Source organism: Colobus angolensis, unplaced genomic scaffold, assembly GCF_000951035.1.
Source record: "Colobus angolensis palliatus isolate OR3802 unplaced genomic scaffold, Cang.pa_1.0 Scaffold10, whole genome shotgun sequence".
Taxonomy (NCBI): Eukaryota; Metazoa; Chordata; class Mammalia; order Primates; family Cercopithecidae; genus Colobus; species Colobus angolensis.
In genome coordinates, this window is record NW_012110919.1 from 18245192 (window position 1) to 18262366 (window position 17175).

At 39.5% G+C, this 17175-nt stretch overlaps 2 protein-coding genes across 11 annotated transcripts in view; one reads left to right on the plus strand and one right to left on the minus strand.

Moving 5' to 3' along the window:
- TMEM263 (transmembrane protein 263) overlaps positions 1 to 4083 on the plus strand; it is a 19761-nt gene extending 15678 nt beyond the window's left edge. For all 6 annotated transcript variants that reach the window (XM_011935613.1, XM_011935621.1, XM_011935595.1 and 3 more), the window contains one exon: positions 1158 to 4083. In XM_011935613.1, the coding sequence (XP_011791003.1) occupies positions 1158 to 1444 (287 nt within the window). In that variant the 3' untranslated portion in view covers positions 1445 to 4083. The remainder of the gene's footprint in view (positions 1 to 1157) is intronic.
- A 3174-nt stretch (positions 4084 to 7257) lies between these two features.
- MTERF2 (mitochondrial transcription termination factor 2) lies at positions 7258 to 17133 on the minus strand. 5 transcript variants are annotated; one of them, XM_011935570.1, is made up of 3 exons: positions 16934 to 17133; positions 15089 to 15189; positions 7258 to 8756 (listed from the first exon to the last, which is right to left on the minus strand). In XM_011935570.1, exon 3 carries the CDS (start codon positions 8697 to 8699, stop codon positions 7542 to 7544), a length of 1158 nt encoding a protein of 385 aa, XP_011790960.1. In that variant the 5' UTR covers positions 8700 to 8756; positions 15089 to 15189; positions 16934 to 17133; the 3' UTR covers positions 7258 to 7541. The 5 variants fall into 5 exon arrangements, with proteins under 5 accessions (XP_011790960.1, XP_011790954.1, XP_011790965.1 ...); XM_011935564.1 differs by having other exon boundaries at positions 7540 to 8756; positions 15089 to 15199; XM_011935575.1 differs by having other exon boundaries at positions 7540 to 8752; positions 15089 to 15199; positions 16934 to 17089.
- Positions 17134 to 17175: the final 42 nt, after the last annotated feature.

The following is a 17175-nucleotide window of genomic DNA, read 5'->3' on the forward strand; positions in this document are numbered from 1 at the left end:
TTATAGGAGATATCTCTAGTTTTCAAAAACTAGATACTTAAAGCACACACTGTCTTTCATAAGAATTATGGAGGCGGTAATTTTGAGTGTTCGCCATAGCTGTAGGTTCTCTATCCTACTTATGTCTGAATAAAAATCATTTTTTAGGTAGATAACAATTTTAAATGATGAATAGTTTTTTATTCTTACATAGTGTTAGCTCTTTCAATATGTCAGTAAGGGAGACATAGAGCAGAGACCCAAATGTATTTACTTAGGGGTTCTTAAACTTTTTGGTTTCAGGATGTCTTGCAATCTCAAAAATTAAGGCCCCAAAGAGCTATATCTTTGTCAGTATTTACCACATTAGCAATAAAAACTGAGAAATTTGAATATTTTATTCATTAAAAGAACCCATATTAACATAATTAAAATGTTTTTGTGAATAGTAATTCTTTCAAAACAAAAAAAAAATTGTGGAAATTGTGAGCAAGGTGATACTGGTTTATACATTCTAGCAAATCTCTTTAATGTTTGGATTAATGCAAGACAGCTACATTCTTGCAGCTGCTTCTGCATTCAGTCTGTTGTATTATACATCATTCTGCTTCTGGAAAACTCTGCTGTAGACTCATGACAGAAAGAAAGTGAAAAGACAAATGATATTTTAATAATATTATGAAAATAGTTTTTACCTTGTAGACCCCCTGAAATGGTCTTCGGCATCTGCAGTGGTCCCAGACCATACCTTAAACTACTGCTTTTTACAAAGAAGATTGTTTCGGTAATGATTGATGAAATTCTATCAAGGAAATGAAGGCCAAATATAGTTTATCTTCTTATTTTTTCATCTTCCTTTTAGGATGTAAAATAAAGGTTATTTGTTAACAAAACCGTAAATCAAGGAAACATTTAAAATAGGGTTCTGTTTTACAAAAGTTGTCTAGTCTCTAAAGCATTTCTTCTCATAGATACTAAGACTTAGCATTAGACCAAGATGTTGTAAAAACATGTACAACTATACCCTGAAGGAAGAGCTCTTCAGTGTCTTTGAATTGGTGTGGTTGGCCTTATCAAATCAACCTCCTCATTGTGAGGAAGTCTTAGGTTACTTAATGATGTGTACTGCTCTTCTAAAGACTTATATTTGATTGTCTCATGGTATTTTCTCTCATTAGGTTCAATGAAAGATCACCCACAGCAGCAACCAGGCATGTTGTCCCGTGTGACTGGGGGTATCTTCAGTGTTACGAAGGGAGCTGTTGGTGCCACCATTGGTGGTGTGGCTTGGATTGGTGGAAAGAGTCTGGAAGTGACCAAAACAGCTGTTACAACTGTGCCTTCCGTGGGAATAGGGCTGGTGAAAGGGGGTGTATCTGCTGTGGCTGGAGGTGTTACAGCTGTTGGGTCTGCTGTTGTAAACAAAGTGCCCTTAACAGGAAAGAAGAAAGACAAATCTGACTAAAATATGGAGATACACTTGTGCTCCACAGCACTATAATGCCAGTGGCATTGAATTGCTAAATTATGGACTACAACCAAGTCAACTGTTTTGGACGTTTATCTTCTAAACTGCTGTGTTGAAAGTATTGATGACTGGCTTTCATCTAAAAAGAAGAGACCAATACAAGCACAGTATATGAAGGTTTCTCATACTTAAGTTCCAGCTTTTTATCTGGTAAAATGTTACTTACTCAGTTGTAACTGAAGATATGGTATGTTTGAATATTTACTATAAGTCTTTCAGTTTGACTAAAAATGTGAAAGTTGAATTTAGTAGATGATCTTCACAGTTTCATATGTATAATGTGCCAGGTAACTCACCTGCCCCTTAAGAAGGGAACCTTGAATTACATAAGCCGTACCTTTGATGTGCCTAATAGTTTCAGATGTCTTAGTTTTTTATAACCATAGTTGATTAGGCCAAGTGGCATTCATTTCTTATTTAAGCTGGCAAAATTAGCAGGAATTAGAGAAGTTTAAAAAGAAAAGATAAATGGTTTTATGATAATGTTAACCATCTTTTGTTAGTAAACATGCGTTTTATTATTTTAATCATTGATGCCTTACAAAAGAAAACATCTTTTCTAATACCCTGAATATGTGCTGTTCTTAGAGTCATCTATGGATTCTTTTAAAGGTTGTTTGTGAAATTAGTTTTCCCTCTTTAGAATCTCAGGAGTAGTGCGGTAAAGGCATTTCCTGCTGTCAGTGGATAAGACAGTGTTTGTTAACTGTTCTGGCAGTAGTTAAAATTAAATTGTACACTTCTCAGCCTGGGTTCATGCTTCATCATTAATACACCTCACAGTGCCTAAGGAACATTTACTTACAGGTCAGAAGGTATTTTGGAAGAGTTATTAAGGAGGAACAAATAATTTAAGTTCTTAAAAATTACCTAAAACACCCAAAATATAAAAAGAAGCCTTCACACCTATTCTGTCTTTAGGATGTCTTAAATTATTAGCAGTACTCCTTTTTTAAAAACACTGTAAAAGTAACCACAAATATGTGAGGACTTACTATTTTAAATGGAATGAAATTAGCTCCAGAGATTAGTTTTGAATATAAAATATATAAAAGTGCTTCAATGGTTTATGTAGGCTTTAAAAACATGTTATCTTATAGTCCTTTAAAGCAGCTGTAGAGTTTGTATCATTTTTCAAGCCAATTTCAGTCAGGGATTTGAAGTGTTTGATTATGGATGATAAATGTGTCATATCTTATTAATGTGTCTCATGTTTCATTCCTTCTCAGTATGATTTAGCTGGAATTCATTTTCTTTTTGTTTCATGTTTAATTTCATAAACATTTAACAATTGGTATAGATACTTGGCATTCCTATCAACCAAGGATTATAATCCAAGCCTGGGAAAATCTTAAATTTCTTTATACTTAAATCTGAAAATTTGTCTCCATTCTGCCAACTTTTTTTTTTCATAGTGGAGGGGAGGAAAGGGGGTGATACCTTGCAGTAAGTCAGTCAAGATAGCATGCCTTTGAAACAGACCATTCTAACACCCAAGGCTTAATTGTTTATAAAATACTTAAGAGAATTACATTAATGTGGAATCAACAAATGGATAAGAATATAACATAATTTTTAAAAGTTTTCATAAATACCAGCAGCAATTGTAAGCAAATCTACAAAGGTTCTTGAACCTTTCTATTATATACAAAACTGAAGTCATTAAGGAGTTCAACTAATCAGGAATTAAATGGTCATTTATTTCATGCAGTATGATTTAAGGTATTTGTTGGGATTCTGGTCAAATGTTGTAATCAGCAAACGGGATTAAAAAATCCTCCAAAATCAATAGGTGAGCACTAAATAATGATCTAAATAATGGTATTGGAGAACGTGATTCCTGCTATTTGGAAGAAATTATTGCTTCATTGCTAGTTTGTATTTCTACCTTCTACAGTTGTAGACTCCACTGTGCTTTGTATCTGAATTTCTCAGTGTAGACATTTTGTTTACTGTATGCTTGCATATTTATTTTCAACTTTGCCTGTCTTTAAAATTGCTTGAGGAAAAATGGTTGTAATTAATTTCTGCTACAGAAAAGCCACCCGGTACGTTTTGTCTCATCAAAATTGTTTTAAATTCTAAACTATAACTTTGTTCAGAGGGGCTTTTGCAATGATAGCAGAAAACTGTACAAATGTACAGTTAGTTATAGAGGTTCTTGTTGAAATGAACTTACCATTTGATGGTATGTATGTACAGCTGTATACTTCAGTCTCTTTTAGTTTACTTAGAAAGACTAGCAATTTGACCTGTTACACAGGACTAGTTCACATCAAGAAATTCAGGTTAGTGTATACACCTGGAGGCATCTGTTATTCAGCTTATCCTTTGAGTGGGTATTTGGCACAATGAGGATAAACTTATGTGACCCACTTGAATGGCTGATCTAATATGTTGACATTATGCATTCTGTACTTAGTGAAATGTCAGATGAAAATAACTGATGAATAATTTTTTTTTGTATTAAAGGGATGGGAAAAGAACACATGAATTTGTTAATAAAGCACTATGATCTGCAAAAGATGGAATGTTTCATAAAGATCTAAAGAAATAAAGGAAACTTTAAAACAGGGTGATCTTACCATTTTTAGTTACGTTGCAGTTCAGAAAGTGCTGTAGCTAATTTAAAATTTTTTTGATAGTAATGTACAAACATGTATTTTGATGCTAACACAACCATGAAATACAAATATATTTTAAGCAACTCTAATAAAGATTAAGAGTATAGCTTTCTAGGTTTTACCCCAACTTGCCAAATCTCTGCAAGGTGGGGCCCAGGACTGCATTTTAACAACCTCTCTGGCTAATTCTAGTGTACAACAAAGTTTGAAAACTGATGGAGGGATTATAAAGCAGGGAGCACTTCTCTCTGTTCTAAGTAGCTGTGGAACCAACTTAGACATCTCACTGGAAAGAAATGACTAAAAGGGGTGGGGAGGAGTGTAGAAAATTGATATTTACTGGGCATCTGCATACCTGCCAGGTAGTGTCCATACTTCTCATTTAATCAGCATGAGGGCCTTATGAAGGAAGTACCGTTATTCTCTCACAAATACAGAACAGGCTAACTTTCAGTGTTAGTTGAATTTTCCATATCACATTTGAATTAGTGTAGGTCACAACTTCTCCAGCTTATCTCCAGGAACAGAAATGGGGCTACTCAGTAACTAGGCCTTTATTCTAGTGTTGACATTCAGTGCAGCCTGTATGCTTGATTGACCAGGCTGTCTGACTCGCAGCTTACCGCAAGTCTTTCAGGTGATCATATTTACTTCGGCGACCACATTTTGCTACAGCAATGAATTTAGTGTGATTTTACACAAATTGAAGAAAATCTAATTTTGTTAAAGAGCCTTTTTTCACAGAGGAAACCGAATTTGACTCTAGTGTTTAATGGAAGGATAGCTCCCCCTGCTATGTTACTGATTTGGAATTTTTAAAATTGTTTCATAGGAAGATCTGAGTTAGAACGTATGAATGGAAAAAAAAGGCAAAGCAGAACAATTTCAGAGGTTCAAAAGCCAAAAGCAATGGAATGGGCCCTAAGGGAAAATAAAGTCAGTATACTGCATAATTGATTAAGAATGTAATCTTTTCAAGTTAGAGTAAGCTACAAATGTATTTCTATAACTGTAACTACCTCTGGTTCTCCGTGCCTAGATCTGAGCACTTAAATTTTACTGCTGTATGGACTAGTCTCCTTTTAAATTAATGGCCACAAAGTACACGTAGCCACTCAAACTTTCTAATATGCCCTTTTATTGTATGTTTGCCTTCACACTCGATGTCGCCCAGGCTGCAGTGCAGTGGTAACATAGCTCACTGCAGCCTTGATCTTCTGGGCCCAAGCTATCCTCCCGCCTCACCCTACCAAGTAGCTAGGACTAGAGGTGTGTGCCACCACACCAGGCTGATTTAAAACACTTTAAAACGTTTTTGTAGAGACAAGATCTCACTGTGTTGCCTGGGGTGGTCTCAAACTCCTGGTCTCAAGTGATTCTCCTGCTTGGCTTCCCAAAGTGTTGGGATTACAGGTGTGAGCCACAGTGCCTGGCCCAGAATCACTCTACAGTGTGAACCAATTATTTCCTTTTTGCCAAACCCATTCGTCACTTCTCTGTATCTTAGTTGACCCCTCAGTGGCTTCATTATTATTGACCATGTCCTTGTTTCTTCCTGTGACCAACTTCTTGCTTTGACCAGTCTTTTTCCAGGCTTGGCCAACTACCCTACTCCAGATCTGCACTCCCCCCCCCCCCCCCCAGGCAGTCTAATCTAGAGCCATGGCTTTAAATATCATAGATAGGCAGATGATCCCCAAATATGTATTTTCAGTTCTGCCTGAAACTCAACTCCAGACTTAGCCATTTGCCTGTGTGACATTCCTCCTAGGATGTCTAGTAGGCATCTCAAAATTGACATCTAACTACCAAGGTAACCATATCACATAAAATGTCTTCCCAACTGAGACACTTAAGAGTGAAAGAGCAAGAATGCCACTGACACTTTATGTCAGGACAAGAAGCATAAACTAAAAACTCTCCCAACGGTTTCCCATCACACTTCAAATGAGATTCTGCTCCTTACATGGACCTGTGCCGCCTCTGTCCTCTTGTGCCACTCTCCCAACCGCTCGACCCTGCGCTAACTGTACTAGCTGCTATTCTTGAACAAACATTCCTGCATGACCTTGGGTAGGTGACTTACCCTGAGTCTCCTCATCCATAGAACAGTGAACAATGGTACTTTTAGAATCACAAAGCACTTATATACAGAGCTCCCTCTAGGAGGCGAACAGATTTGGATAGTAAGGGTTACTTGCATTTGCTGAAGCAGTGAAGAGTGAGGATACTGCCTGCATTTTTCATAATTTTTTCATTATATTTAAGCCATGTACAAATAGTGCACAGATGTTGTCAGTCTGGCTGTGCATTTGTTACAAAGTTCAGACTTCACAGCTGAAAGTGAGTCAGTTCTTTATCTGGGTATGCTTATCTTGGAACAAGGTTCAGAAATGGAAACTTGAAACACCACCCCTAAAATTAGTACTAACCATCACCCACTTTCCCTTACAGGCAGACCTGGATTTTCAGAATGTTTTCTAAAAAGCTCCATTTATTTCAAATGTATATAAATTAGAAAATTTTGAATTAGAACATTTTATGGAGAGGTTTTCATACATGTCCCCAAATTTGTTGTTAGTACTTACTCCTTTTGGCCTGTCAGGTAGGGGTGACTTCTCTTATGTCAATTCATAAGTAATCCTTCCAGTTCACAAGGTTTGAAGAGAAGTCGGAGCCCAGTTAATAAACCTGGACTCTGCCATTTGGCAGCTGAGTGGCCTCTCTCAGCTTCGGTTTCCTCATGTGTAAAATGAGGAAAGTAATGAATGTGCATGGTGTTTTATGAGAGTTACCATAATGGTCAATTCTAAACAAACTGACCACACAACTAGGCTCCAACTCTTCTTTTTGGATGAGTAATACTTGGTTCTCAAAGACAGTCATTTATTCTAAACACAAGATGAACTTTTCTCCAAAAAAAAAAAAAAAAGGTATAGAAGTTTGCTGATAGTTCACGTAACACTAAGCTACAGAATTTGGACCACAGTAGAGTGATGTTTCAAGGCTAGCAGTGAGAAAGACTGGATTTGCACCCTAAGATGAAATGTGCCGTATGAATAAAAATGTATCCATACCTTGAATTAAGCACTTGTCCATTTCTTAGAAGTGATTCACTTATAAAGTATCACACTGATATGCCATTTAATAGTACATGAGTTTTTGAAATAATGGTTTAAGGTAAAAGTTACCTTAAGTTACCTAAAGTTAACTTTATTTATTAAAACATACAATTTATATTTTATAATATGGCAAATGAGTCAGAATTTATCTATTTAGAGATAACTCAAATGCAACCCAGAAGCTAAGCAGGTTCTTAAATTACTGGTGCCTACAAACTGCCTGAATTTTTGTCTTTGCTAGTTAGTTTCACCCTGCACTGCTAGAAAGAAGCAACATCAGTCAGTATGTCATTCTTCAACATTTAATGGTGCCACAGGGTTAAATAATGGCCTTGCTTTTTTGGCCTGAATTTTGCCGAAATTAGCTTCAAACTCTTTTTTTGATCCATTTAGATTTGCTAGATGTCCATCCTTTATTCTGTAGCCTAAGGAATTCAGTTTCCTTATCCTGTACTGTACTATCTGTGGTGTTAATTCAAGAACCATTGGCGTCTGTCTTATTTGAGCTATGGAAATTCCTTCTCTCAACAATCCTTGCATTCTGTCTTCTAAAACTGGAACCGAGTAATATAAAAGGGCAGGACATTTCAAAACTAATTGCTTCAGGTCATGATCTGTGCATTTAAAAACATTTTTAGAGAAGGAAATACTATTCTGTATACTTCTTGGGCAAAGTTGAAAAAGAAATCCTTTGAGTTTGGACAGAAGCTGGAGAATTTCAAAGCTTGTGAAACCTTGCTCCTGGAGAAATTCTAGTGTTTCCTTTATAGCTGCGGGAGAATTTAACAAAATAAATGGATTTTGGCTTAACAATTTTAGTAGCCAAACTTTCATGTTGGCCTCAGAGCCACCTACATCTAGATAACTCTCTTGGAGAATTCTTACCATTTGCTTATTCTTCTCAACAGGATTATGAAAAACATTAGATGCAGTAGTCAAAAGTCTGCTAATGACCACATTTTTTAGTTCCAACTCTTGAAAGAACTGAACATTCAGCTTCTGGTTTTCTTGGTCTTTAATAGTAAAGAAAGATTCTGGAAACTGCTCTATTAACTTGATTAACTCTTCCTCATTTTTGCAGACCAACTGCCAGAGTTTTCTCTGGGTGTTAACAGCGGTTGGACTACAGACAATTGCTTCCGGGCAGCGTTCCAAAATACTGGCTACAGCAGTCTCATCGGCACCTAGTTCTTGTAAAATACTCGCAATTTCTTCAACATAGGTTTTATCCTCTAAAAGTACCCATCCTTTTAATCTGCGAATTTTCCTGATGTCAACTGAAAATTTATAGAGCTTTTCCACTGTTCTTGTATTTTCTTTGCTCGACTGTCTATCAGTTGTATAGGTGAAGCATGCTAAGAAAGGTCTGTATTCTGGAGGTGATTGCATCTTTTTGAAAGAACACAGCCTGCAGGACTGGGATCTCAGCAGCAGCTTCCACACCATGGCTGCAATCCACTAGTTACTTTCCACCGTCCTGGGACTTAAATGGACTCATTCTATCTGTAAAAAGAATAAAGGTTTTTAGTATAAAGGTGTTGACTTTCAGAATACATACACTTACAAATTTGAGCTGTTTACAACGTCTGGAAATAAAGTGGATTTAAATTAGACAAGAAAACTACTCATGTGGAATATTTTTTAAAATCCTCCTAAATAAGGATTGCTTGAACCCAGGAGCCGGAGGTTGCAGTGAGCCGAGATTGTGCCATTGCACTCCAGACTGGGCAACAAGAGTGAAACTCCGCAAAAAAAAAGAAAACAAAAATCCTCCTAAATAACTGAATTGTAATACACTTCCTCACAACTTTGACATCTTACACTTTGTAAATATACTGTTGAGTTACTTCCATTTTACAGAAGAGCAGCAAGACCAAAGAGTTCAAAGGTTGACAGACCTCAAATGTTATTTTCATACAAATTCCCTTTTCCACAACTGTTTTTCTTTTAGGAGGGCTGTATTATGCACACACACACAAACATGGTTTATTAAAAAATGTTTTATATTATTAAGTTGATGTTTAGTGGAAGCAGATATTTAAAGGGGGAAGAGGGGAAGGGTCATCTCTAATTTTATACATTAAATATTTTGCTGAATAACTATCACCTAAAATGGGCCAATTATTTTACATGTGGATTTTTTTTTTTTTTTAGAATTATGTGAACAAAACTCCCTTTTATAAATGCAGAATTAGAATAAGTTGTAATTCCAGCACTTTGGGAGGCTAAGGTGGGCGGATCACCTGAGGTCAGGAGTTTGAGACCAGCTTGGCCAACATGGTGAAACCCCATCTCTACTAAAAATACAAAAATTAGCAGGGTGTGGTGGCGGGCACCAGTAATCCCTAGCTGGGTAAAATGAAAAAATGCCACGTGGCTGTTCCCATGGTGCCACAGAAAACCAGGTCAGCTGTGGAAAAGTGACTGTACTTTCAGAACAGTGTAATAAGCTATCCACTTGACATCTTTAGGTATCTTGAGATGGCTATACTGTGTCTGATACATTAACAGTCTTTGCCTCTGTAGGGGCAGCAAAACACCTCCATCTTCTTAGGGTCGTGACAGGACCCGAGAATTAGACACAAGATACATTAACAGGAGAAAAACATAAACTTTATTTTTTTAACTTTATTTATTTTGAGACAGTCTCTCTCTGTTGCCCAGCTGGAATGCAGTGGCGCGATCTCGGCTCACTGCAACCTCCACCTCCTGGGTTCAAGCGATTCTCCTGCCTCAGCCTCCCGAGTAGTTGGGACTACAAGTGTGCACCATCACACCCCGCTAATTTTTGTATTTTTAGTAGAGATGGGGTTTCACCATGTTGGCCAGGACGGTCTCGATCTCTTGACCTCATGATCTGCCCGTCTCGGCCTCCCAAAATGCTGGGATTACAGGCGTGGGCCCCCGCCCCCGGCCATAAACTTTATTTAATACAAGTTTACGTGGCATGGGAGCCCTCCTAAGGAATCAGAGACCCAAAGAAGCAGTTAGAGTCAGTTATTTATGTACTGAGTTGCACAAAAAATAGAAAGCTGTGAAGAAGCAACTGAATTACATGGGGAGGTCTAAAAGATAAGTTATTTTAATAAGGACGGTGCAGAAATGTTTTGGTATCAATTTCTCATCCTTGAGGTTAAGGATGTTACTCCTTTTGGTGTAGGGAGGGTGTCTCTCACATGGGAATTTTATCTGTTTTTAAGAAACAGGTCAGATCTTACACATGATATTTTTCAGGTGCCTTTAATTCAAAATGGTCAGTATGTTAAGAGTGGCATAATGAGCATAATGAACTCCTTCATTGCTATTTCTTTTGTCTCTGGTAATGAAAATACATCTGGTTTGTTTTAGTACCTGAGAGTGTTGTAAGTGTCTCAGCCTTGCCACAAAAGTGTATAGTGCGGGTCAATTTAGCCTGTTGGCAGCCTTCTCTCACTCTTTATAGGTCTGGAAGAAAAGCAGAAAGCAGCCATTTCCAATCCCTGACTCTAATTTAAACGCCCTTGCCATATATGCTGGGGACTCTTTACTTTCAGCCCTGTCTTAACTAATCCAAATAAATAATTATTCTGTTAGGAAAATTAGGTAATACCCTTTCCATTTTGGTTTCCCATTTTGGTTTAGCTCACTGTGAGCACCTATGGAGACTAAAATAATTGAGAAGGCATAGCTTGTTTTACTCTCAGTGGTTCAACCAGAATTTTCTTCAGATAATAGTCCTAATACTGTTAGCCAAGATGATAATATTATTTTAAAAACTTTGTAAGAAGGCCATCAACTTTGACAGGAAGGAGGAGGCACAACATGATGAAGCACAGGCAGATTGGGGCTGGGATCCCACTCCCCACTCCCTGTTGTGTGACCCCACAAGCTCAGGCTGCACCTCTGTACCACGGGGGAGGACCATGGGCTGCTGCCAACCACCCACACCCAATCCTGGCTCTAGCTTATGGGGCAGCCTTGTGTAAGCTAGCCTCAGATAAAACAAGACAGCAGTAATTAGAACAGCGCCTCACACTAACTATTCAATGAGTATTACTAGCAGCAATCTGTGAAATGGAGAGAACAGAATCTAAGCCTTACAGGAAAACTGTAAGGGTTAAAATGCATGTCAAGTACTTTGCACAATGCCTGGTACAGAGTAAAATTTCTGGAGCTAAAAGTCTTGTAGTAGTATGACTTTAAATTGTATTTTAGACAGATTATTTACAAAGAGAACTGAAAACCAAAAAATGTATTTATTTATTTATTTTAGAGACAGGGTCTCACTCTGTCACCCAGGCTGGATGGAGTACAGTGGTGTGATCTCGGCTCACTGCACAACCTCTGCTTCCTAGGCTCAGGTGATTCTCCAGCCTCAGCCTCCTGAGTAGATGGGACTACAGCCATGAGCCACCACGCCTGGCTCATTTTTGTACTTTTTGTAGAGACATGGTTTTGCCATGTTGCCCAGGCTGGTCTGGAACTCCTGGGCTCAAGCGGTCCACCCACCTCAGCCTCCCAAAATGATGGGATTACAGGTGTGAGCCACCGCGCCCGGCCTAACGAATGGATTTTAAATGCCTCTGTTTCCCAAAATAACTGCTTATAAAAGCAATGCACATTCAATGTGCAAAAGTTGCCAACTTCTGAAAAGTATAAGGAAATGGAAAAAGTCTTTCACAATCCCCACGACCCGAAGACAACTGTACATATTTTGGCATACATGATGATATGTGACCTGAACACAGCACAGTTCCGCCTGGAGGAAGCAGGAAATGCAGACAGCTGCTGTTCCTCTGCAGGAGGCTCTGTCAATGAGTGCACTCTGCCATGGTCAATGTCGTTCTAATGTTTAAAGATCTGTCATTCTGTATAATGTAACCCCCAACCAAGCCAACTGCAGATCCAGTGCTTAGCCAGAGAACAGGATCTGTTCCAACCCCGAGGAACTCCTGGCTGTGCTGGACTTGCTGAAAGATAGTGTATTACTGGCCTCCTGTGTGGTACCTTCCCTACACATGGGACTTAGGTTCTGAATTCAGCCCATAAAGTGAAAATTACAAAGACTCAGAATTCTTCTTGAAAATCTCTTATGCAGACACCACACAGATGAAGTAGTTGGCTATGAACTATGATGTGCTCAGGTGAGTCATCTTTACCAGTAAATCTGTCTTGCTTCATCTCTGATGAGCAAACACAGCTGACTATGAAAGTGAAAAGTAGGAATGTTGTGAATCCTATGTCATGAACACATAATATATACATATGTATCTAATTTATTTTTCTGCTTCTATTTTTTTCATAGTGAGTATCTAACCGTGGTATCAAAAATGCTCTGTAAACATTTAAGATGAGTGCTTGGTATATGGGATGGATATATTATTATTTTGTAATTCATTCCTTATATTGAGCATTTAGGCTATTTGTAATTTTTGCTATATGCTGAATAAATGTCCACATTTCATATGCTTTTCCTTCAGGATGAATTCCTAGAAGTAGAGTTCCTGACTGAAGAGGAGATATGTGAACACTGGGAAAGCAAAGTTGCTAAATTTCCTGTCAGAAAAACCATCTCAGTTGACATTCTCACAAGCAGTATGAGTGATTCTCTCATCAGTTTTTATTTTGATATGTGAAAAATGATATAACGCTAATTCAACTTCTTTTTATTATTCATGAGGGTGATGTTTTCATAATCAAACTATTTTCTTCACCTTTATTTCCTTTTGTGAATCAACCATTCCTGACTTGTAAAACTGCAATCGTTCTGCTTTTTAAAAATTGACTTGTATAAACTCTATGAATTAAGAAATACAATCTCATTTTTGAAAATACAATATTTTCTTCAGCTCATTTTCAGTTGTTGATGGTATATTTTAGCATACCAAAGTAGCCCCTTTTTTAATTGTGGTAAGATATAAATAACAAAAAAATTTACCATTTAAACCATTTTCAAGTGTACCATTCAGTGGCTTAAAGTACATTCACAATGTTGTACCACCATGACCACTATCGCAAACACCAACTCTGTCTCTGTGCCCATTAAACAGTAACTCTCCATACCCTCCTTCCCTCCAGACACCAGTTACCTCTATTTTACTTTCTGTCTCTATGAATTTGTCTATTCTAGGTACTTCTTATATGTGGGGTCATATAATAATTGTCTTTTGTGTCTAGCTTATTTCATTTAGCATAATATTATTAAAGTTCATATTACAGCATCTGTTAGAACAAAGCAGGTAATTTCACATGGTCGAACGAAGGTCAGGGAAGTTTTCCTTGATGATCCTTACTGCTTTTAAGTACCAGATGATCAGCAAAAATTCATCCATATTTCCTCCCATATTTTTGTTTGAATTTTAAAACTTAGCTCCTTAAGTTCATTTGAAATTTCTGGGTGTGAGCTGAGAATCTAAATAGATTTTATCAATAGTTTACTTCTCTCCAGGTACCATTTTCTGAACAATCCTTTCCTTCCCCATGACTTATGATACCTCCTTTATCATATGTTAAATGTAGCTTTTGTCTCTAATTAGCCTCCATCCTCATACTCCTACTTTGCAGTTCCCCAGTGGGGCCAAGAGGTTTATTTCTGGTCTTTGCTGCATACTTGTCTCCCCCTGCCAGACCATCCTCAAACAAGCTCTGGTTGACTCACTCTTCCACCCTTCCCACCAACTATCTCAAATCTTCTCAACTCAGACCTCTAGCTTCCCGCCTACCTCCATACCCACCTTCACTCACAACCAGTGCCCTGGCCTCCTATCTGTACAAAGAAAGGAAAGCAGCTCCTCTCAGCAGACATAAACCTATCACTAGTTCCCCTTCCCTACAATCACAGCTTTCATTATCCAGGGTCATTCCTGCTCCTATGCTGAGCCCAGCCTCTTTGGCCTGAGAACTCTCAAGCCCTTCTTTCTCAAGTGTTCGCTCTTCAGGTGTATCCTCCTCTGATGCTCCAGCCATCACTCCACTGCTCTTCCTCTCCTTGCCCAAACCCTATCTCTCTCCACTGCTCTTCTTTTCCCTGCCCAAACCCTCTCTCTCTCTTCCCCTCAGCTAATTCTTGCAGATCCTTCTTTCTCTCCATTTCCTCTTCTACTTATATAGCTTGCAATAAAGATAATTTCCATGTGGTTACAGCCAATGAGTAGTTTTCATTCTTATCTCTTTTTTTGTAGAGATGGGGTTTCACCACGTTTCCAGGCTGCTCTTGAACTCCTGAACTCAAGCGATCTGCCCACCTTGGCATCCCAAAGTGTTGAGATTACAGGAGTGATATGGTTTGGCTGTGTCCCCACCCAAATCTCATCTTGAATTGTAGCTCCCATAATTCCCTTGTGTTGTGGGAGGAACCCAGTGGGAGATAATTAAACCATGGGGGTGGTTCCCCCCACACTGTTCTCATGGTAGTGAGTAAACCTCATGAGATCTGATGGTTTGATAAGGGGAAACCCCTTTCACTGGGCTCTCATTCTCTTCTCTTGTCTGTCACGATATGAGGTTAGACTTTCACCTTCTGCCATGATTGTGAGGTCTCCCCAACCACATGGCACTGTAAGTCCATTAAACCTCTTGCTTTTGTAAATTGCCCAGTCTTGGGTATGTCTTTATCAGCAGCGTGAAAAAGGACTAATACAAGCCATGAGCCACCACACCCAACCTTCCTTATCTCTTTTGACTTCTGCAGCTTTTAGCAGAGCTGACCACTTTTTCCTTGAAATATTCTCTCATTTGACTTCCTGGACACCTCACTTTTTTGATTCTTCTCCCTTTCTATACTTCTGGCCATCCTCTATATGTCTCCCGTGCAAGCTCACCTTCAAGGCTTGGTTCTAGACCTCTCTTCTTCTTACCTTACAGTCTCTCCCCACAGATCTTGTCCTCATCCAGATATTCAGTTGATCCACTTGGGATTCTTTCCAACTTCTTCTCAACATGTGATCTTGTCAGCTCCCTGCAATAAACTTTCCAATAGCATTTTAGGATAAAGACAAAATAAAATAAAACATAGAAATGCCTTACCAGGCTACAAGGCCTCTTTGGGCTCTGCTACCACCCTAATTCCCATTTCTCTCTCCTGCACCAGCTGCATTTGCTTCTGTCAGTCCCTGGTGCTCTGCTGTTTTCTACCACGTGGTCTTTGAAGACTGTGGGTCAGATTCCATGCCCAAAATGCTCCAACTCTTAGGCCTAAGTGTCACTTTCTCAAGGAAACTTTTCTAACCTTCATGAATACATGAAGCCTCTTGTCCTCATTATAGGATTTCATGGCACCATGGACTTCTTCTACACTTGTGCACAAGTGGTACAACAGCTGTAGCTGTTCGTGTATTGTTTCTGTCTCAACACTCCACATGGACAGAGACTGGTCACCACAGTGTTCCAATGAACTACTTCCCTACCCTTCACCCAGCTGCCTTCACTGCCTCTAGGAGGCATTCCTGGGCAGGTGGCCTTCTGTGTGCTCTTCCACAGCACCCTGCTCCGGACTCTACCGCAGCACTTATCATGCTCTTATAAGTTCTTTATTCTTCCAACCAGTAGGAATTGTGTTGCTGTTTGTTTGAAGTTCAAGCTGTGTATCAGGCATACTAGGCACAGGTCTGCTAAACCAACACTTCTTCATCCCTCCATTTGGATCACAGATCAACTTAGAACCTCAGAGTCACAGACTCTCTTTCCAGAAGAAAAGACCCACACTCACAACATTTCACAAATGATTTTAGCAGGATTCATGGACACCCTGCAGCCCGGCCATGAACAACTTGCAATAGATTTACAAGCGTTGGGAAGGCAGGAACTGAACGGTGTTCTGCTTTATTCCCTGCACCCAGCAAAGAACTTGTTCCACACAGAGACAAAATCAGTATTTGTCAGGTGAAGCAAGTGAACAAATGGATGCAGTAAATTAATGCAGTGGGTAAAACTGGGTTAGCAGAGACAGACTGCCTGATTCCTGGACAACAGTTGTGCTGAGACTTGAGGAAGTTACTTCACCTCTCTGAGCCTCAGTTTGGCATCAGGAAAATGGTGACACTATCTCCTGGGTGACTGCAAAGATCAAACGAGTTAATACCGCAAATCACTTAAAATATGCAGAAAACTCTTCACATATACTAAATCATTAAATCATCACAACAACCCATTTTAAAATGAGGAAATAGACGCAAGTAAAGGAACTTGCCCAAGGGTTGCTTAGCTAAAAAAAAAAAAAAAAAAAAGGCAGAATTTGGATTCAAACCCCACAGTTTGGCTCCAGAGTCCTGCTCTTATCCCTGTGCCCCCACATAAAATAATGCTTTTGGCAAATGTTTGTTAAATCACAATGTGGGCTATTCTAGGATGCTTGTTTCTTAAGCATTTTTGAGGAGTGAAATTCACTTCCGTAATATACACAGTTATGGTTAGTATGATCTTCTCTACACCACCACTGGTTTCAGTAGAGTTCTTTCGTAACACGTATGCCCTGCTGCCAGTTTCAAACTGACCAACGTTTATAAGCAATGAAAAACGAGGGTCCTCGGAAGATCATCTCCGGGACCGATCAAAAGGCCGCACATTCACTGTAGGGCCTCCGCTTTTCCAGAGAAACCCGGCAGGCTGAGCTGAGCGTCTGGTGATGCGTGGGGTTTTGCGGACCGTGACCTCCGCCACGGCGCCGCAGGTGAGGAAGGGAGCAGAGGAAGAGGGCGACTCACCCGTTGGCGTCAGCTCCAAGCAAGGCACAGGGAGTCCCGGGGGCCAGGCCCCGTCCTTCCCTCTCTCTCCGGTCAGCCTCCCCACGGTCCGCCGTCCCGCTGAGGCCTGGAGCCTGGGTCTGGGTCCTCGGTCCCAAGAAGCTCCCGACAGTCCTCCGCAGCTTCAACCAGGCCACCAGCCCCTTCGCCCATGGCCAATCAGGTCTCGGGAGATGACACCCCCCCCCCGGAGACACGCCCCC

Coding starts and splice junctions, on each gene's coding strand:
- MTERF2 (XM_011935570.1), bottom strand. CDS start 8,699: ATGGTGTGGAAGCTGCTGCTGAGATCCCAGTCCTGCAGGCTGTGTTCT.